Here is a 21918-nt window from a genome sequence, read left to right on the forward strand (position 1 = left end):
CGGAGGGAGTGTGTCTGCAAGAAGGGGGGTCTCCGATGATGGTGGGTAAAGACAGAAAAGGCTGTAGTGTCCAGAAGAGACCACAGTGAGGGCGAGCACCGCAGGGACTGCACTGTTCTCCTGGGACAAGCCCTCGAAGCAGGAGAGTAAGTGGATCCCAAGAGCTGCCTGCCAAGTGGAAGGTCTCAGAAGGGCCACCACTGGGTATCTCCACCCTCTCCAGGCATCAGAAGCCCAATCTGTCAAGGCCCTTGAGTGGTTTCTCACTGCTCACCGCTCTTAAGATGATGACCAATGTCCTCCCGCCAGCCCGGCCTTCCCCTTAGCCTGCCTTCGTCACCTGCTGGGCATCCCAGGTCCCAGACACACCCCAGACTCCCTCCTGCCTGCCACGGATCTGCTCTCGCTGTCTCACCACCTGGACTGCCGTCACCACACAGCCCCTGCTCCCACTAACTCCCATCAGCCTGAGAGTTCCAGCTCAGACATCACCTCCTCAGGGAAACCCTGCTCTGGCCACGACTCTGCCATCCACTTGCCGAGCTTGGCTTCCTTCCTCAACCCACACCTATGACAGTCTGTTTCATCCTCTCTCCCCTCCTAGATCTTAAGGTCCATGAGAGAACAGAGACTGCATCGGTTCGTGCTCACCCTGGACCCTCAGCCTCTAACCCAGAGCCTGACACAAACAAGCTCTCAATAAATATTTAAGAAATGGGTAAATATACAAAATGAATGAACACAGCCAGTAGGTCAAAAACTCTCCGCTGGGATAAAACGCTGGTTCTGAATTATCTCATCTTCTGGAGTTCCCTAGTTGCTCAGATGGTAAAGACTCGGCATGCAATGCAGGAGACCTGGGTTCAATCCTTGGGTTGGGAAGGTCCCTTGTAGAAGGGAATGGCTACCCACTCCAGTATTCTTGCTTGGAGAATCCCATGGACAGAGAAGCCTGGCGGTCTACAGTCTGAGGTCACAAAGAGTCAGACACGACTGAGCAACTAACACTTCACATCTTTCCCTGGGAATGATCCCTATGTATTTTACACCAACAGCCAGCAGAGGGCAGAGCAGAGGCAGCGGAGGCTGCAGCGGGTGGGGCTCCTGGAAACCCGAATCCCACAATGGCCAGTCTGATGAGCAGCCTCCTAGAGCTGGGGAAGCCTGGGCCTGAGAAGCTGGCCTCACCCCACCTGGTCTAGAGTCTGGGCAGGGGACAGCATTCAGCTGACTGGACCTGGGAACACACCACAGCTGCTCCAACCTTCAAAGCCCTGAGACAGAACTTGCCTCACTTTATAGGGAAGGAAACAGACCTGGAGAGGCTAGGCAACTCGCTCACAGTGACAAGTGGGCAGGTGACCCACACGAGCAGAAACTCTCTGACTTTGGCCGTGCGCTCTCAGAGGCGCTGTGGTCTTTCTGCAGGCCTGGCCCAGCCCAGAACACAGTCGGTGCTCAAGAAATACCTGCCAAAGTGACTGCACAGATGTGACCTGCCAGACTCTCTCTCAAAGCCTCAAGATGTTGGCTCTGGCACAAACTGGCAGGGCCTGAAGTCCCTGGAGCAGGCTCCCCTGCCACGGGCAGACTCAGACGGCCAGGTGCCAGGCTTGGCAGAACTGGGGCAGTGATGCCGGGCTCCAGTGGATGCAGGCTGAACTCCACCAAACCCAGAATGGCGGGAGGCCTTCTCTGCAAGACACTGTGGCCACCTTTGGGACAGCACCCACGGACGAGGAGCGAGGGGAAGCTGCCAGGTAAGGCTGGGGCCGGGGGCCGTGCCGAGTGGAGCAGCTGGGGCCGCCTCCCACAGACCATCCCCTTCTCTAAAGGGCTTCTCAGGTGGAGCAGACACATCAGCTGTGGCCCACGTGCTGAACTGAAGTGCACACGGGGGCATTACTGTGAAGGAGCCCCAAGGCGAGGCAACTACCAGTCGTCTGAAGTGGCTGGAGGCCGCACAGCCCGAGGAAGCCCGGAAGGAGGGGAGTCTTCTAACTGCAAAGCCAGGGGCCTGCAACCTTCTTAGAGTCACTTGTCAATGGAGGAGCTGCCGTGATCACTGGCCACCAGCAGGGGGCAGTGGGGACTAGCCTGAGTCCTCCTTTCAGGCTGAGAGAGACCCACCCTCTGCCCAGCCTGGGGTTCTCAGCAGAAAGGAGGGTCCTGAACACTGGGGTGAAATCGAGGCATCCCTGCCCCCAGGATGAACCGCACAGAATTCCCTTCCCAGGGGACTCCGCTGAGAACCAATGTGTACACAGCTGGGAACTGGAGGCTGTTGGTCACCACAGCTCCATGCAGGGACCCACCGGCCAGAGGCTGGGCACACTGAGGGTTTGGGGAACCCAGGGAGGAGAGGCGACAAGTGTCTGTCTATCTGTGACAACAGGCATGGGTGGGCAGCATGTGAGATGGAGTCCTCTCGAGAGACAGGAAGCTGGCAGGAAGCAGACTGTTCTGCTCCTGGGAGCTGCCTCCTGCTTTCAGGGAAATGTTTCAGATCAGAAACCCAGGCTTTTGAAATCCCAAGCCCACAAAGCTGTACCTTCTGGCCCCACACCTGGCATGGGAGCCCAAGGCTCCAGATCCCAGCCTCCCTCCGCCTGTCCCACCCCTCTGCCCACTGGGCACCCCCAACAAGATGGGCCCCTCAGCTGTCCAGGTCAGCAGGAAGTCCCTGAGGGCCCCCACAAGCAGTCCCAGGGTGGGGTGTACCTTGGTAGCCGGTGCTGCCGCTGAGGTAGGACTCCACCAGGGGGGCCTGCTCTTCCGACTGCCGGGCCCGCCGGCTCCGGGGTCGCCCGTCGGCATTGGCCTGCACCATCAGGGGCTCCTGGCGCTTCTTCTTCTGCTTCTGCTCCAGCAGGGCCCGCTACAGAGGCAGCGGACACGCACAGGGGTTGGCGGGCCCTGAGAAAGCCGACCACCTCCCCAAGGGAAGGCGCCCAGATGAGGACTGGGGGGCCCCTGCTGTCTCCATATGGTTCCACAGGTCACAGTGGGGTCCACGCCCCACTCTAGCCTTGTGTCCTTGCGCCCCAGGACTTGGTATCCAAGGGAAGCAGGCAAGTATCATTCCAGGTAGCTGCCCTGGCAGGGTCATGGCACAGTGACCCGAGCTGCCTCCTGGCAGGAGCCCTAGATGCCAGGGTGGTGCTAATGCCAAGTGGTGAAGGAGAGAGGTCACCACTTCTCTCCTGGGAAGGCCCCCTCTTTCCACCACACAGGATCACCCAGGAAGGAGGATGGCTCCCCACCCACCGCCCACACTCCGGCCTGGATGGTGCGTGCTGGCCGCCCTCCCACCCGGCTCCAGCCTCACTCACCTGCCGGTCAAGCTTCTGCTGCCGCAGGTTGCTGCCCTCATCATCTAAGACACTGCAGGGGGAGAGAGGGGTACTCAGGGCCGGCCCATGAGGAGCCAGGACCACCCAGAGCCCTCTCCCAGCACGTCTGTGTTTTTTAAGCCCCTCCCATCACGGCTGCTGGGCATGGGACAGGCCAGAAAGGTGAAGCTATATTCTGGAAACTGGCTAGAGACGTAAAGACATAAGCCGTCTTTCTGCCACTTCAGGGACTTACCTCCTAATGGGATCCCTGCTGCCCAAGGACTTCCCAGTCTACCCCGACCCGGTAAACTGAGGAGGAAACTTTTCCGTTGGGCCCATTAGGGCCCGGCCTGATTGAGATCCAGGGGCATCAGTCACAAGCTGGGCCCCAGGCGAGGCTTCAGACCCAAGAGCCTGCCTCTCTGGCTCCACCCTTCCATCTTTCCATCCTTCTGGTGGAGGCTGGGTCTTCTGGGGCAGACCCTCGCCATCCATTCAAGAGCAACTCCTGGCTCTCCAGGTGGTAAAGTGGAGCGCTGACACTGTCCGCCTCCCTGCCCCACTTAAAGAGGACCCCTAGTTCTGGAGAATGAAACTGAAACCCCAGCCAGTCCCTCGGGGCACGGCGAGGGCTGGGTGCAGATGTGTGCAGGGCGGACACAGCACTTCGATGCACAGCCCAGCAACCAGCCGCCGGGTCCTTCCTTGGCCACCTACGCGGTGTGGGCGGCATCAAATCCTTGAGTCCTTTACTAAGGTCGTGGGACGGGCAGCCTCATCTCACACAGACTGGCCCTGCCTCCAAGTAAGGCAGAGCCTGAGGAGGGAGCACCAACCACTTAAGCCGTCTTTCCAGTCTAACACATGTATGAGACCTAGAGCCAAGCCTATAGAGCCAAGGTCAGGCCAGCTGCATGGGGGTGGGGCTGGAGCCTGAGGATATGAGCTCTGGGAACACCCAGACTGCCCTGGCCGCCTTATTCCAGAGCCTGCCACTGAACCAGACCTTGTGTGGGTGCCTGTATAGGTATATCCAAGTGTGCTGGGTTTGTGTGTGACACTGTAGGAGTATCTCATGTGTGCGCACACTGGGAGATGTCCGAATGTGTGTAAGCATGTCCACATGTGTAAGCACATACCTGGATATACATGCATGCAGACACCGTGTCAGAGGTGGGTGTCCTGAGTGCAGCCAAGCACGGTCGCATGTAAGGAGGTCACATCACCCTGAAGACAAGGTGAGGTGATCCACCTCCTCCTGACAGCAGCAGCCCTTTGCAACTGGAACAATCATTGACCTGAAATGTCCTTTCAGCTCAGCAAACTGCTTGTACTGCAGGGGCTGGCCAGGGGGTGGCAGGGAGTCCACAGATTGCAGACAGCCCACCACCCAGCCCTCTGGCTTCAAACCTCCCTGGCCAAGACCTGTGAAGACTGCCTATTTTGAACTCGCAGCTGTCCTACCTACTTGACATCTGGGAAGGACTTGCCCGATGCCCACGGACTGCTCTACACACAAGAAGAGCCCGATTGTGATCTGGAGCCCTTCATAGAACAGCAGCATTCATCAAACCCTCAGTGGCCAGAGCACAGGAGAACACACTCAGACGTGCTTCTAGTCAAGGCCTCAGTCTCCCTAAAAGAGCCCACCTGCCGAAGAGCATGCAGCTGCACGTGGGCCTCTCCAAGGGCAATGCTAGGCCCAGAGGACAGGGAATAGCTCTGAAAAAATCCCAACTGGCTGGGACAGTGAGGGTCCCATCACAGGAGGCCGCACACAGGACAGGCAGGGCAGAAGGTGAGCAGGACGCCTGGGAGTCCAGCCAGGTCCAGAGGCTACAACTCTTCTATCTCTCTGCCTCCAGCCAATGGCCTGACTGGAGAGTTCAAGGGCCACACATCCTCAAAGGGTCAGTGTACCAACACCACTGTCCTCGTGGTCCATGGTGCCCAGTCTGGCTCTGTGTGCCACCTGGCTGAGAGGAGCAACGGGGCCTGAAATCCAACTGTGCCCTGCCCGCCGCGCTCTGTGCCTTGGCACGCGTGGGGCAGCCTGCGACTCCGGCATGTCAGCCACCTCTGCAAGGCCGTGCTGCCTCTCCTTCCTGCCAGCAGGAAAGGCTGTTTCCTGGCTCACTGGGATGACGTGAGCCAGTCATCTAGGTCATCCCTGGCCCTGGGCTTGGCTGAGCAGGACATAGTTGACTATTTCCATGGTGCTGACACCCTGCCAGGAGCTGACATCTAACATGAAAGGGCAACATCCTACTGCGAGGTAAGCTCACATCGGCAACGCCACCTCCAAACTGCAGGTCACAGCGGTTGCTCAACTGACAAAAGGTGGTTCCTGCCACCGTGGCCTCCTTGCCCAGTGTTCGGCCCCCACCCCAACAACTTCATCCACGTGGGGAGGACATCTTCCTAGCACAGGCACTGTCCCACTGCCATGGGCTTTCCACTCCGTTCCATCACTTCCTCTTCCTCTGTCCCCACCTCCATCCCCCAATGGGCGAGAATGACAAAGAGCCGCGGCAAGTACGACTACAGGTCGAATGGACTTATCTGTCTGTAAGTAGATTAAGTCATCAGCCTTCAGGGAAAGATGGATGAACACAAGGGTGAGGCTTCTGAAGAGATTCCAGAAACTCAGATGCCCCAGAAGTGCCTGGAGAGCCATCCCCCTCCTGAGTGGGGGATGCAGGTGAGTGGGGGATGCAGGGGGCGGCAACCAGGGAGAAGCAACATGTGCCTGGCGAGCAAGAACACGCCTGGCTGAGCAAGACCCATCCAGGAGGGCCGACAATCAATCCAGCTAAACGAGGAGGCTCTGAGAGCACGCAGCAGCCCGCGCGGGGCAGCAGGGTGCTTCCCTGAGAGCCACAAAAGCAAACGGTGGACCCCATCACCTGGCACTAGCCAGCTGGTAGTGGGCGGTGTTTCTGCCTGACAACAATGTATCCGGAGTGCACAACATCTGTCGCTGGTGAATAGCAAAGAATCCCCTGCACACAGCGCAACAATGACAACAATGATGGCCGTCTCCAGGGAGAGCAGAACCAGAGCTCCTCTCTCACCCCGAAAGCAGCCCAGCCAGTCCTTCCCCCCTCACCTCCCTCAGACAGCCCTGCCTCCCACAACAGAACCTCTCCCAGACATCTTCCTTCCTCACTCCCTGGCCTGCCTCCTCTGTTCTAGACAGCACCAAACGATCACCACGAAAGGAGACAGTAATGGCCTTTTAATGACCAGGGCTCCGATTATGGAATCACTGCCAAGCCCAGGCTGCCAGCTGCAGCCCCGCCAGGAGACTCGGACAGGAGACAGGGCACTGATGGATGGGTCTTCCAGCTGACCCCGGCGGCTCCTTCACGACGGTCATCAGAGGGGCTGGGGGAAGCACTGGCCACTGGCTCGTGAAGGCCAGAGAAACCTGGCTGCGGCGTCCATCCATCCAATCAAGTGACCCCCGAACCTCCCAGGAGACGGCCCCTCCACATCCCCCAGCTTCAAAGCCGCCAGACAGATATCTGAGCGTGAGCCATGCGTGACAGCAAGGGTCAGGGACACTTCCTCCAGGGGCTGGAAAAGCCAGATGTGGCCAACGTCACTAGGAACCCAGGTCTCCCGTCTCATTAGACCCCACCTCCATTCTCCAGCTAGTCCACCAGAGCCGACCAGAGGCCAGGCCCTCCTTGGAGCAGACTCACTCCCTGCCCTCTGTTCTCCCTCCTCCCGCTCAGTCGCAGCGGGGCCTGCCCCTGCTGGACTCGGGCCGTCAGGCAAGTGTGTTGGCAAGGGAGGAAAGACCACCTGCTTGGCTGTGAACTCTGCCCAATGCTGGAACCTCCCCACTCCCCAGCACGTCCAGACCTGTGGCTTCTGTTGCCCAGTGGCTGCTTGGAACACTGCGGGCAACACGGTGGAGGTGGGAACAGAGGCAACCCCAGAAGCCAGAGGACCACACTGCTCACAAAAGTCAGCCTCCCAGGATGAGGCTTCTCCATGCCAGCCACTGGCTTCCAAACTTACCAGGTGGGTCCCAACTGCTGGGGGCACTCAACCCTGACTCGATAGTTCAGACCTGCTGGGGAAGCTGCCCCAGAATCAACCCCCCACCTCACACTTTGCTTTTTCAAAGCCAACGACACATGTGATTCTAATGCTCAGCCATGCAAATGGAGATCAGGAGTCAGAGCTTGTGATCTCTAAAGAACAAAAGGAAACTGAGAAGTTGCTCTGAGGCTGGGAGCATGCAAGCACAGTCTTCTGTTCAGATGCGGGAAAACATAGTGTGCAGAACAGGGTGGAAGGGGTCAACTGAACATCTAGACAGGACGTGACCATTAGGAGCAAGGCCAAGCATGCTGGTAAGTCAGGGCACATGTCCTCGGGCCTATCAGAAAAGACGGGAGGACAGTACAGCCAGGCCTCCACGTGGAGCTGCAGGGACTGGTGACCCTACCACGTGGGCAAGACGAAGCCATGCAAGTGGTGTGCCAGGTCAGTCAGATGGATAAAGGTGTTGGCAACCATTGGTCATGTCATCATCAAAGGAGGTTTCTACTAATAGCATCATGCTTCTCTCGGTTAGCAGGTTTTTCGATGACCTGACACAAGGCAGGCCTCTGAGCAGACTTACAGGTGAAACAAAGTAGAAGAGATACTAACTGTCCACTGAGAGAGTGTGAATTCAGAAGATCCTAGAGGCCTAACAGGAAGTGGTCAAATCTTACAGGTGGGTACCCCAACACCCCGTCTTGCCACACAGGCAGAATGGAGAAGAAAGGGCTTGACACCAGCCTGATGAAAGACTCTGCAGTCTTGCTCACAGAGGCCTTGAGAGGAGTGGTCAGTACCAAAGCCATCCCCCGGGGATGGTAAGGGCTGGAGGGCAGAGGTCCACTGTGAGGAAATAACACCTCCCTCTGCTTGACGCTGGACATCTGGACAGGCCACAGCCAGGACACACCCATCTGCGGCTCCAGGAGCTGGAGGAGGGCAGAGACCAATCTGAGCGCATCCCCAGGCTCCCTGCTCCCTGGATCATTTGTCAACTTTGTGCTCATGCTTCCTCCACCCTGGGCAGCAGCGAGACGACTTCCCAAAGACGCTTAGGGTGGGAGAGGAGACAAACTCCCTGTGGAACTACGGGTAGGGGGTCTGCTCTTCCCTCCTGCGGCCAGAGGCAAAGCAGCGGGCCAGAGTCCAGGCACCTCTGAGGCAGAAGTGAGAGAGTCGTGAGTCTTGCCTAATGAGCAGTCATTCCTCTCCCCAGGAAGCGGAGTGAGCAGTGCAGTACCAGGAGGATCTTAATGAGGACCAAAAGGAGGGGAAGGGCTTCCTTGGTGGCTCACACAGTAATGCAATGCAGGAGAACCCGGGTTCGACCCCTGGGTCAGGAAGATCCCCTGGAGAAAGGAACGGCTAACCACTCCAGTGTCCTTGCCTGCATGGACAAGAGGAGCCCGAGGGGCTACAGTTCATGGGGTTGCAAGGAGTGGGACATGACTGAGCGACTCACAGAACAAGAGGAGGGGAACCCAGAGACAGGAGTAGGCTCACGCTAAGGGAGAGTTTTCTAATGGTCTCGTCCATCGGAAGTGAGGCTGCTGGCAGGGATGAGGAGGGAAGCATTCACACAGAAGACTGGGCAGTCTGTGAGGGCCCTTCTTGCCTGAAATTCTCCTTCTCTGACCTAGAGCTGTGCTTTGCCAGTAGCACCCAGGAAGCCCCGTGGTGAGGGGAGAGTACTGCAGCCCTCAGGGGTGCTGAGAAGCCAGGTGTGGGGCCAGGAAGTCCTACAGTCTACCTGGGAATGCCACTTTGATTCAAAGCAATGGGCACCGTGTCCATGCAGGGTTGTGCCAGGCACATGGTTGCTCTTCAGGTGCACTCCCCACTCTCCAGGAGTTCACGGCTGGTGAAGGAGGCGCCAGGCAGCGGCCACAGGCCGGTGCAGAGCACTGAGGACAGGGCTGGCCATCACTCCCTCCTCCAGTACACCTGCGGGCAGCAGGCTTTCCTGACTCTCACTGCTCCTCCTTCAGCCCATAAAACATAAAATCATGAACCAGGGACATTTGATACTCCTCAAGAACACAGGTGAAGGCAGAATGGCAGAAATAAAAATCAGCAGTTGTAATAATATGGAAAAAAAAGCCAAAAAAGTTATAACAGTTGTTAACACTTTATAAACTAAATGGCTCCCTTCTAAGTCAGAATGTGAGGTTAATCCATGATCATTACAAATTGAGTCACAATTACCCTTAAGAAGATTATCACCAGCTGTCACAGCTTCAGAGAAAATGAGCCAGGTCTGGGCGATACAGGTGCAAACCACCACTGAGGCAGCAGAACCCCCACCAGGAGAGCTAACAAGGTATCGACCCACCTCTGGTCCCCAAGCCAGATGATACCCTCCAGTTCCGACATGCTGTGACACGAGGGAAACCTCACACCAGAGCACGTGCACACCCGCCTCTCCATCTTCTGCCCCAGTTTCCTCTGTGATCAGGCAGGCATGTGGCTACGACTGCGATCAGCAGCCCTGTTAGTGCAAAAGGCAATTTGCATCTGCTCCTCATTCTGGAAGTCTACACCCGAGTCCAATGCTTTCCAAGGCTCACAAAGGCTCAGAAAGACCCCGGCAAGGTGGGAGACACCGACAACTTCTAACCCCAGCTCACCTCCAGCTAAACACCTACCCTCCCTGCCACAGAACAAGAGGGTGGCAGAGCAATGGGATGGTGAACAAGGCAGGGCCGCAAGGGGGCCAAGATGTTCCTCGGGGCTGGGCTTCAGGGTGGCAGGATTCTGTGCTCCAGATGGAGTGTGTGGGCTCAGGAAAGGAATGAGGGGATGGGGTGGTTGGGCCTGAGCTGGGGCAAGTGCCAAATCCCTCTCTGCAGGATGCCAGTGCCTGGGGCTCGTGGGAAGACTGAGCATCTCCGGGAGACAGCCCCATCTCCCTAGTGCCCTCTCCCCTAGAGGCAGGCTTAAGCCTCCCCAGTATGAGGCCGACTTTCTCTAAGACCTGAGCACTCCCTTCACAAGTTGCTGGCTCCTGGGAGAGGCTCCCCTGAACCATGATCTGGCCTGGTCCTCAGCCTGCGGATGCTAAACACGCCATCACATCCCAGCTCCACGCGCTGCCCCGTTTCTCCCTTCCTCCTAAGTCAGTCTGTGGCCACGACCCTGCCATCAGCACCCTGGGCAGGTACTTCCACAGCACTCATGGCCTCTAATCGCACAGGTACTGCCCAGGCATCTCTGCTGGGTGGTTAGAAGAGGTTAATGATACTCTGTGGGCTGCAGTGTCTTCTACAAAGTCCTCAGCACACATGTGTCAAGAAGGCCAGGATGCTCCAGAAACTACTTGCACCCCCAGCCAAGATGCCCTGTGCGGGGTGACAACCCTTTTGAGTCAACAGAGCCCCAGTCCCCTGATGGGACTGTCTCCTGGTCTACATGTGACTGCATATGTTCACAAGAAATCCTGGGTTGATGTGTGTGTATGCACACACGTGTGTGTGTTGGTGGGAGGGGCACCCAAAATTCTAACTTGGGAAGCCCTGAAGCCCCCAAAGAAGCTGAGATTAGAGACCACAACAATTTTCAGGAGAAAACTGTGAAGTCTCAGGCCAGTGACAGGTGCTTGTTTGTAGCAGGATCTACTTTTAACAAGCCTCAGGCAGTTTCAGCTGATTTCCATTTGGATGCTGTCTGGACAGACTCATCGAAGAGCCCTATCAGAATTATTTTCTATTAGTGACTGGAATCAGGTCTCTAAGAGCAGGCTGTGTGTTACAGGCAGGTCTGGAGTCTGTGTCTGCCAGCCACAAGCATGTGCACCTGGGCTGGCAAGAACATGGTGGACCTTAGAAGTCCAGCACCCCTTTTACACACAAGCCTCTCAGGGGAGGCCTGGAGAGAGCCCCGTAGCCCATGGCAACCAAGGAGCCAATGGGTGGCCAAGGATTTAGCGCTGCCATGGCGATGAGCTCTTCTCCAGTGGTAATGGAGAGAATGGAGTAGAGTGGATGGGGAAAGGCCCGCACCTGTGCAAGCCCCAGGGACCCCCCCACCCCACCAACCTCCACATAGGCGTGAACACTCAGCTGTCCTTGGGACACACCACAGCATCGGGGAACACAGGCAGACCATGCTTCCCTGAGTGTGCCCCGGGTTCCTAGGTTCATTCTCTTGTGCATGTGAAGGCAGTTCTCATGTACTGAGTTGGTTTGTATGCAGGTGTTTAAACCAGTTAGCAAGTGGATTTCTGTGTCTTTGATAGATACCAGTGGTACTTGTGTGTGAGTAGTGGGAAGCAGGTATTCCCCCAAATACAAGGTGTGTGTGTGTAGATAGGCAGGAGTGCACCTGTTCACACAGGTGCACTGAGAATCGGTGAGTGTGTGCGTGTGTGTACATGCGCGCAGCAATACAAGATGCATGAATATAGAAGCAGCCTGTGCTTTAGGTTCAGAACGACTGTCTCCAGGAATTCATGTTCTGACTGTGTGAACCGACCAGCAGGAGCGTCTTTGGTCCAGTGGACCTCCTATGGGTGTATGTCTGCAGATGTATGTGTGTGTGCACGCGGCTATACTGGCGTGTGACCAGTATGCTGGGCCTAGGAGGGGGCTCAGCACGGTTAACTCCCTCCCCAGGCAGCCACATGGCGCTGCCCGACCCAACAAGGCCCATACAGGCCCAGAGCGCTGGCCTCTTCCAGCAACCCTGGCCGGTAAGTGGGGAGGGCAGAGCAGGCGGGTTCACTGGGGCCCCCAAAGTTGGGGTAGGAAGGCCCAGCACCTCCAACCCGCACCCCTAGGGTAGGGCCTGATGGGGAGGGTACAGCTGTCCTGCGCCCCAGCCCTGCATCCGCAACCAGCCCTGCTCCCCGAGTTCGGAGTGGTGGGCATCCCGACCCAGTACCCTCGACCCTGCCCCGAGCTTTCAGCATTGAAGGGTGGTGGGCTAGACCAGCGCCCCGGGGGGAAGTGAAGGTGGGGGCCGGCGCCCGCGTACCTGTAGGGAATCCAGTCGGAATGCGGCTTGGAAGTCATGTCTCTCGGGGGCGGGGCGGCAGCTGCGGCTCGGAAGGCCGGGGCCCTTGAGGGCCGGTGCGGGGGCCCTGCTCAGCTCCCGGGCCGCCCAGGGCCGCATCCTCCCGGGCCGGGGCGCTGGGCCCCGCCGAGGCCCGCGCTGCACGCCAGGACCCCGGCCGCGGGTTCGGAGAACGACTGCTTGCGCCGCGCGATGGGTGAAGCGGCGGAGTGCGCGGGGCCGCCACGGGCGTGCGCGCGCGTGGAGGCGGGAGAAGTCGCCCGCGCCGCCCCCCGCCGCCAGAGGGGCTGGGGCCCGCGCCGGGGGCCCGGCCTTGGCGTGGCAGCGACGGCCCGCCCCCGCCTCCCTCGCTCCGCCCCGCCCCCGGCGGAGACCCCACCCCCAGATCGGCTCCGGCGTCCCAAACGCCCCCGCCCCCTCACAGAAAGCGCGGGTCCCCTGGCTCCGCGCAAGTGAGAGCGCCTGCGCCCACTTTGGGTGAATAGAGGCGCTGCCACTGGGCGGCTCCCCGACCTCCAAGCCTCAGTTTCTCCTTCTGTAAAACGGGGATAATTCTAACACCTACCTACCTACCTGAACTACCAATCTCCGCTAAGGGATGGGAAACCGTTGCTTAAATGGGGTGAGGGAGAGAGAAGTAGGGGGTGGGATCTAGTTGTGTAGGAAAGCAATGATGCTCTAAAAGACCGAAAGAGGTCCAAGGGGACCTTCAGGTGCCGAGCATGGAGGTTGGCCTTTCCCTCTCCCGGCAGCTCCAACCGCCTCCCCGGGGACCTTCTTTCTTCGGGTTTAGTAAAGGAAGTATCTTCCCACTGCGGAGGAGTCCTTCCCCTCTAAACTATCACCGTCAAGACAAGGATAACATTCAGTCTAGTGCATCCTTAGCCCTTAAATTTTATATTATTTAATCTCCACAGCAGGCTTGAAAGGCAAGTGGTTGCGGCTGTTTCCCAGAGAATAAAGCCTAGGGAAGGCTAAGATGTCCAAGGACAGAAAGCTCCCAGCGATGGAGCTAAAAAGGACCCAGCGTCTCTGTCTTCCAAAGCCCTAAGGACCACACTTAAACGGAGGCAAAACCTCTCAATAAAGATGACCCTACAGTCTCTGAGCACTGAAGTGGTCCTGGCTGTGAGTTCAAAGCGTGTTGAGGTGAAGGGCAGCCAATCCACAGCAGGTCTGGCTGAAGCTGGGGGAGACCAGGAGATCGCGGAGGGGTCTCCACACTGCAGGTGGGTGTCCTCACGTGCACCCTGGATTCAGCAGCGCCATCCCCCAGCCAGGCCAGGGGAGTGTCCCTGACTGCCTGGCTAATGGCAAGAGCCTGGGAGGGCAGCCCACTGTCCTCCCATATAGGAGGGCCTCTACAGCCACCCTGGGTCCACAACCAGGAGACGCCACCCCAAGACTCTCCCCACTATAAAAACAGCAACCAGGATCTTGGCGGGGTTGGTGGGGGGGCGTTTGCTGAGCATCAGGTGCCAGCTATATCATTTGTGTAATCCTCACAACCACACATCATGCCCATTTTATAGCAGAAGAAACAGGCGCCGAGAAGACAAAAGATCTTGCCCGAAGTCACACACCTGGTCAATGGTGAGGCCAGGATTCACAGACCAGTGCCCACAGCCCTTGTCCTTAGCTTCCTCCTGCCTATCACAGTTCTTGCAGTGCACATGCGCGTGCACACACACACACACACACACACACATATGCATGCCATCTCCCTCTTCAGGCTTCTGGCTAACAGGGCGGTCAGATCCATCACTGTCTACTGCAACATCAACGCTCGCCAAAGGCTGTGACCTCTGATTATTTATCAGCCTCCAAGAGCTATCACTGTCAATGAGAACAGAGAGCAGACAAAAAAAAACTCACCCCAGAGTAGGGTGCACTGGGGAGAAGGTAGGGTGGTTTCCTTGTCTGCTGGGACCCTTGGCCTGGGCCTCTGTTTTCACTTCTGTCGGGTTCAAGAAGGACTGCAGAAAGGGGCTGGTCCCTGGACTGGAGACCAAGGCAGCACAGCCTATCACTACCCAAGGCCTCTATCTGTCAGCCTGTGGACAGAACACTGCCTAGAAGGAGGAGGTCAGTACCACCCTCTGGACCATCAGCAGCTACCAACCACTTCAGAGATGAGCTGAGAAGACTGCCTCTTCAAGAACTTCAGGCTACTTTCCTCCTTTTTTCCCAAATTATCTGACACCTTAAAGCAATCAGAATCAAGTTGGAAGGTCTCAGGAGCCTGGAGTAATTGAATCTATTAAATAGACACTTTAAGTTCTGTCCTAAGGGAGCATAATCTGGAGGCAGAGTGAGGTGCAGAAAAAAGTTCTCCATGTCTCTTTCTGTGGAGGCTGTGTGCACCCATGGGATGTGGGGGGAGCCAGAGGGGCTGTGTGCATGTATGTGTGAATGTGTGTGTGTAAGCTATCCCTGCAATCATAATGGGCCTGCACAAGAACATTTGTTTGTTGATATGTTGATGTGTGTGCATGAGAAGGATCTAAGCATGTACTTCTGTGAGTTCTACAGGGATGTGTGAGTTTCACACTCAATTCAGAACTGGTGATGGGTTTTGCTGCTCAGATGACTTCCCTGGTTGACATTTTAAGCGTATGCCCTTGGCTTCTACTAAAAAAACACTCCAGAAAGGCATGAGAAGAATATTGTGCTAAACTGTGGTTAAAATACAGCTGTGCTATACAGTGACCTTGAAGAAGTACCTAAGCCTTTAAAATTTAGCCCAGGAACAAGGGCATCTCTACTGAAACAGAGCAGCCCACACGCCCTCCTCACCACCTGTCCCATTCCTCAAAGATGACATATTTGCTGTGAATTTAAATTCTCCTCATGGCATGTTAGGCATTTTCAAACATGGTCATGGCTTGTCAAGGGAGAGGAAAAATACATGGGGACAGAAACAGCCTGAAGGAACCTTCACCAGCTGCCACCCACCTGGAAGGGACCCTAGCGCAAGTTCCCAGCAGTAAGGCTTGTTCAGTTAAGGAAGAAGGTGAGCATGTTGGCACCTTGCTACTTCCATGTGGAATCTTAAATTTTCTGTTCCTAATTTAACAGTTTGAATGTGGGCCACCTTGCGTCAATTTTGGAAGCAAAAGGATATGAAGAATAAATGAACATTGATTCAGATCGGGCACCAAGTCCCGAGGTGTCCTCCCTGCTTCATAGCTTGGCACAGTACCCTTGTATTCTGAGGAAGACAGTGCAATCGACCAAACATCAACTCGACCCAACGGGGCTCAAGCGTCCTTGCAGCAATTCAGCAGGTGTCAGGCTCAACCCTGCTCTCAGGGAGCTCTCAGTTTGGCAGGAGAGACAGAAAGCACCAACACGCCGGTATCACAGTCCAGGTATACAAAGTGCTGGGAGCAGCCAGTGATTCTAAAGGGAGGGGCATCAGGTTAGGATAAGCCTTCTCCGAGAATGAGAAAGGATGGCAGTTGAATTGGGCCTTGATGGATGAGGAGGTTTTTTGTTTTTGTCAGCCAGGGAAGTCCCCAGGAGGGTTTTGATAGATGAGGAAGGAATGGGCGAAGTTTAACAATTCCTGAGAGTCTATCACTGGCTTGGCATGGTTCTGGGCTCTTTTCCCAAAGGGCATTCTAGACAGAGAGGATGACATGAGCAAAGGCAGGGATGTGAGAGTCTGTGACCAAGGCACGTGAAAATCTAAGTGCAAATCGCCTAATGTGGTAGTGTAGGTGAGTGGTTTGGTGTGGCAGAAAGGACCAGATCACATGGTCCTCAGAGCATCTGACTGGCGGGCTTGGATTTTATCCTATAGCCAATGGGGAACCACTAATGGGTTTTAAGCCAAGGGTAATCCAGTCACTGTGGACGGTGACTGCAGCCATGAAATCAGAAGACGACTGCTTCTCTGCAGGAAAGCGATGACAAATCTAGACAGTGTGTTGAAAAGCAGAGACATCACTCTGCCAACAGAGGTCCATACAGTCCAAGACTACGGTCTTCCCAGTGGTCATATACGGTTGTGAGAGCTGGACCACAGAAGGCAGAGCGCCAAAGAATCAATGCATTCAAACTGTGGAGCTAGAGAAGAGTCCTGAGAGTCCCATGGAGAGCAAGGAGATCAAACCAGTCAATCTTCAGGGAAATCAACCCTGAATATTCACTGGAAGGACTAATGCTGAAGCTGAAGCTCCAGTATTTTGGCCACCTGATGCAAACAGCCGAGTCATTGGAAAAGTCCCTGATGCTGGGAAAGATTGAAGGCAGGAAGAGAAGGGGGTGTCAGAGGATGAGATGGCTGGATGGTATCACCAATGCAATGGACATGAACTTGGGCAAACTTTGGGAGGTGGTGAGGGCCAGGGAAGCCTGGCTTGCTGCACCCCATAGGGTTGCAAAGAGTCAGACATGACTGGGGGGCAACTGAACAACAACCTGCCCATGTGTACCTTTTAGAAAAAGAGAATTGGGAACAAAATGGGGGATAAAGAAGACAAGCCCAGAGGTACTGAAACCTGCTAAATGGTGGATGGGGAAGTCCAGGGCAGAGATAAACGGCCCTACACCAGGGACCAGTGCTTTGCAAAGCTGTGGGGCAGACATCATGGCAAGATGGCAGCATATGTGTGGGCAGCCAGAGAAGCCTTCTGAAATTCCCACTCAAACTGCAGAATATACAGAGACCACTGCTCCATTACACATGATTAAAGTGAGATAAATAGGCTTACTGATGTCTGTGAAAAAAAATGTAGGGTAACCACTCACAGAATTAAAAGCAGTATGTCTATTTTCCAAATCACTGCAGAAGAGAATAGCAAATAAAAGTCTTCAGAACAGAAATGATCACAGTCTAGGGACTTCCCTGGGGGTCCAGTGGTTGAGCCTCTGTGCTGCCAAGACAAAGAATACAGGTTCCGTTACTGACTGGGGAACTAGGATCTGACATGCTGCACAGTGCGGCCAAAAAAAGAAAAAAAGTGATTATAGTCTAAAGGAAACAGAAAACTCAGAAAGTATAAAACAGTGTAATGGTGAGGAAGTCAGCGTCAATGAGTGCCTATAAGACTGGCAGACGTGACTATCATTTGTGGAGGATACTCTCTATGCTGGGCACCCTCTGTTTCATAAAAGCAAAAGGGTGATGAAATGGAACTATGTAGTTGAGGCTCCAAGGCAATAGATGTCACATTCCAGGGTGAGGTGGGACACCACCGAATGTGACATGGAGAAGAGGCTGTATCATTAGCTGGCACATCTTTGATACATATAAAATAAAACAGTCTGAAAAAAAAAAAAGGTTGTTGGAGGTTCAACAGGAATTTTAGAGAGAGCCCCCCAGGTCCAGTGAGCCCTGAGCAGGAAGGGTGGAGAGTACTATGTCCTTCAGGTGGAGCTTGATGGAAACCCCTATGAGAGCTTAGTGTCCGACTCTTTCCAATCCCATGGACTGTAGCCCGCCAGCCTTCTCTGTCCATGGGATTCTTCAGGCAAGAACACTGGAGTGGGTTGCCATTCCCTCCTTCAGGGAATCTTCCCAACCCAGGAATTGAACCTGGGTCTCCTGCGTTGTAGGCAGATTCTCTACCATCTGAGCCGCTAGGGAAGCCCAAGATGGGCCACAGTGCTGGGGCATCTGAGTCACACCTGCCCTGATGGCCGAGAGGGTGCTGCTGCCCCAGGGTCAGCCTGTGCTCTCAGGTTAGTGGGGTGATGGATACAGTGTGGGCCCTAGCACAAGGAACAGGTGTGACTGTCTTAGATCCCAGGCCAGAGGGACCCCTTGTCAGGGGAGGCCACCGTGGGGGAGGGGATGAGGCCAGCCGCTTTCCCAGGGCCTGAGAATGGGTCCATAGAGCCATAGAGCGGAAGCAGCAGCCACATCAAAGGAGCTGTACTTGGGGAGACACCCCAGTGATGGAATGATTGCCAAGAATCCACAAAAACACCCCACGCAGAGAGACAGCCCAGAGAGTGGGACACCAGCTCATCAGAATATCGTATCAGTCAGGGGAGAACTTTCCCCTCCTCTCTTCTCCCCGCTTTGTACCTTCATCTTGGACCCTGGAGAGGGTCAGAACTGCTGAGTGGACCCTCGCCTACAAGCAGCTGGCCTGAAGCAGGCTGGGGTGGACAAGGGAAGCTGATGTTATTCTGGACTTCAAAGATTTTTTTAATCACAATAGGTAGAACATACTAATGGCTGACAGGACAACCTTTGGTTACCTGGAAATGGCCAGAAGTTATGGACTTACCTTCAATTTCATCTAGGTTTTGGGGAAGGGGGGGGGGGGAAACAGCCTTGAAGAAAAAAATTAAAGAGACCATGGGAGACAAAAATAAAGCTGGCTTTATGATTCCATCTCATGAGTCATGCCTATTCAACCCAACAGCTACACATGGCTTCTCTCATCTAATCCTCACAACAACACTATGAGGTAGGTACTATTATTATCCCCATTCCGCGGATGAAGAAACTGAAGGTTACGTAACCTGCTCAAAGCCCCACAGATAATAAGTGAAAGAGTTCAAACTCAGGCAGCACAGAGTTCTAGAGCTCACAGCTCAATGGCTATCATTTAGAGACAACCCAGTGATGAGGGCTTAGCCCTTTGACTCATTAATTCCTGTCCTAGAAATTCAGCCAAGGGAGAGATGTACTGGAGCCGAAGTTTATGTACAGAGATAGTCATCCCAGCTTTATTTCTATGGGGGAAATTGGCAGGAATTGGGCGGGTGGGGGTGGGGTAACGAAATGTGTGTCATCTGGGACTTGGTTAGGTCAATGATTCTACATTCACAGGATGGATCTCTGAGTATCCTTTAGGAGGAATGTAACTACAGAGGAACAGGTTTATGAGGTAAGATACAATATCATAGGAAAGTATGATATCCTACAAAGAAGCTCCACACTAACATATGCACACATGGTCTCAGAAAAAGTTGCCCCGGGTGAGAAAGACACAGCCTAGTCCATCAGCAAAGCCACCCTAGGACCACCTTCCAGGTGCTGGCTTCCTCTTAACTCTAGCTTTTGGCTCCTTAGATATCCTGTTGACCTCTCCATAGCACAGACAGCACCCTGCTAGTGTGGTTAGGGAGACAGACAGTAAACGAACACTTGGTACACAACGGGTTTAGTGAATTAATAAATAATATTCTTAAAGCTGTACAACTGAAATATCCTTAATCGTCCTATGCAGTATGATCTGTTACCGAGATGGCACCCAGGTGGCCGCTCTCCAGTCCCCCTGGGCATTAAAAATGTTTGCAATTTTGAGCCAGGTATTGAATGATTTATCTTGGACAGGGTGGGGAAGTGTGGGAAGGAGGCTTAATACTTGCTTTTGGCCCAGTTTACCAGCTCCGCTTTGAGGATCTGCTGAGCATCTTCTGCTCCGAGAACCCAGACGCGGGTGGGGTGTGGCTGGGGGACCCAGAGCCAAGGCACAGGGTCTCTGCCCACTTCCGCACAGGGCATCCAAGGAGCAGGGGCTGAGGTTAGAAACAGGAAAAGGCTCTGAGGAGAAGCACCCAGGCCCCTATGCTCAGCCTGCAGGAGGGGTTTATTTTACCAGTGTTATTGAATTTGCAGATAAGCAACAATGAATTAAGCTGATCAGGAAGAGAGGGAGAGAGTTCCCATTTGTTCATAATGCAAGATTTATCTAGCAGAGCTCTCTCCTTTGTCAAACAGAGAGCCACTGCCTTTATATCCTCCAGCAAAGAACATTTTATTTTGTAACCTTTCAGAAAACCTATGAGTTTGCGGTTTTGACCTGTTTTTTTTTTTTTCCCCTCATCTAAGAAAACCATGGTTATTTAAAATGTGAGACGCATTTTAAACAACCCTACTCTGAATGTGCTAACCCATCTCTCTAGCAAAGGAATCAGACCCTGAAATTTAAACTATTTTCAAAGTTTATTATCCAAGCTGAGTGCCGAAGAATTGATGCTTTTGAACTGCGGTGTTGGAGAAGACTCTTGAGGGTCCCTTGGACTGCAAGGAGATCCAACCAGTCCATTCTAAAGGAGATCAGTCCTGGGTGTTCTTTGGAAGGAATGATGCTGAAGCTGAAACTCCAGTACTTTGGCCACCTCATGTGAAGACTTGACTCATTGGAAAAGACTCTGATGCTGGGAGGGATTGAGGGCAGGAGGAAAATGGGACAGTAGAGGATGAGATGGCTGGATGGCATCACTGACTCTATGGACGTGAGTTTGAGGGAACTCCAGGAGTTGGTGATGGACAGGGAGGCCTAGCGTGCTGCAATTCATGCGGTCCTAAGGAGTCGGACACGACTGAGGGACTGAACTGAACTGAACATACCATCTTTTCGCTCCACGGCCCTTCTCTTTTGCTGCTAATGGTTCATAAATATCAAATTCTAATCAGATTCTAAAGCTACCAGGTCACTGAAGAAGCAGTGTCCTCTAAGGGAAGAGCTATGGGACTGGAATGAAGCTGTTCTACATTTCTGTCTCAGTTTTCCCATCTCTGAAATGGGGAGAAAAGTCACCAAGACCTATAGAGGCAGCAGGTATAGGAGAAAGAACACCAGACCCAGTATTCCAGTTCTGGCTTTGTTGTTAATATGCTGTGTGAGTTTGAGTATGTTGTCGCTCTGTGCCTCGAGAAATTCAGGGGGTGGGATGTTCTCCAAGTCTACCTTCCAGCACTACACATCTCTCTGATATTTTAACTCTTTACAGCAGGGCTGTTAGGAGACAAAAGAAGGGGATTAGAATTTGTCCAACTCTGAAATAAGGGTAAAAGTCTTGCATTTTATAAAAGAAACACATGGCAGTGAACACACACTAGACTTGAACTGAATTCTTGTCTTCTCTGTGCTGCTAACTCATTGGGTACCAAGGACCACTCACAGGGCTCACCTCAGTTTTCTCATCTGTTATGTGGGGACAATGCACACCTTGCCTGCCACACAGGGTGTGAGAGACTGAACACAGAGAAGGAATGCGAACCTGCGATCACTGTGTTCCAAAGCACCACGGAGATGTGACAACACATAGTAATTAGAGCTTCCACTTATTGAGCCCTGGTGCGGAGCCAGCACTGTGCTGAGCATTACCTGTATTATCTCATTGACTGCTCACAGCAACCCTGAGGAGCTATTACACGAAAGGAGGCATAAGCTCTACGGGTGGTCACAGCAGCAAGGATTTACTTGCCTTGGCGGAAGCCTGGGCTTTGGGGCCTGAGCCCATCTCAGAGGAGGATGAGAACAGGCAGTCCCAGCGGCTGCTGCCCTGCCTGGGCTCTGCGGGGAGGAGAGAGCTGCTCCACCTCAGCATCCCCGAACTCTGGGCAGCTCCTTCCAGACTTCCTCAGTGAGACAGTGCCCAGGGCTGGTGGGGCTGCACAGAGTGGAACCCACCTATGCCTTTCTCCAACTCCAGGCTGCTTCTGACCTCTCTGCGTCTCTCTCCCTGATTCTCGGTCCTCCTCCCAGGCCACCCTCCTTCACATCTCTGCTGCAGGCACCATCTCCCTGCTGCTGCAGAGCTG

General features: G+C 54.4%; 1 protein-coding gene across 1 annotated transcript in view; it reads right to left on the reverse strand.

Annotated features, from left to right (window-relative positions):
• The window catches only part of TUB (TUB bipartite transcription factor), a 71347-nt gene that overhangs the window by 12546 nt on the left and 36883 nt on the right, over window positions 1-21918 (reverse strand). Inside the window, 2 exon segments of the mRNA XM_068988351.1 lie at window positions 2722-2878; window positions 3333-3384. Coding sequence (XP_068844452.1) covers window positions 2722-2878; window positions 3333-3384 — 209 coding nt within the window.

This window comes from Capricornis sumatraensis, chromosome 16 (assembly GCF_032405125.1).
Source record: "Capricornis sumatraensis isolate serow.1 chromosome 16, serow.2, whole genome shotgun sequence".
NCBI classification, from domain to species: domain Eukaryota; kingdom Metazoa; phylum Chordata; class Mammalia; order Artiodactyla; family Bovidae; genus Capricornis; species Capricornis sumatraensis.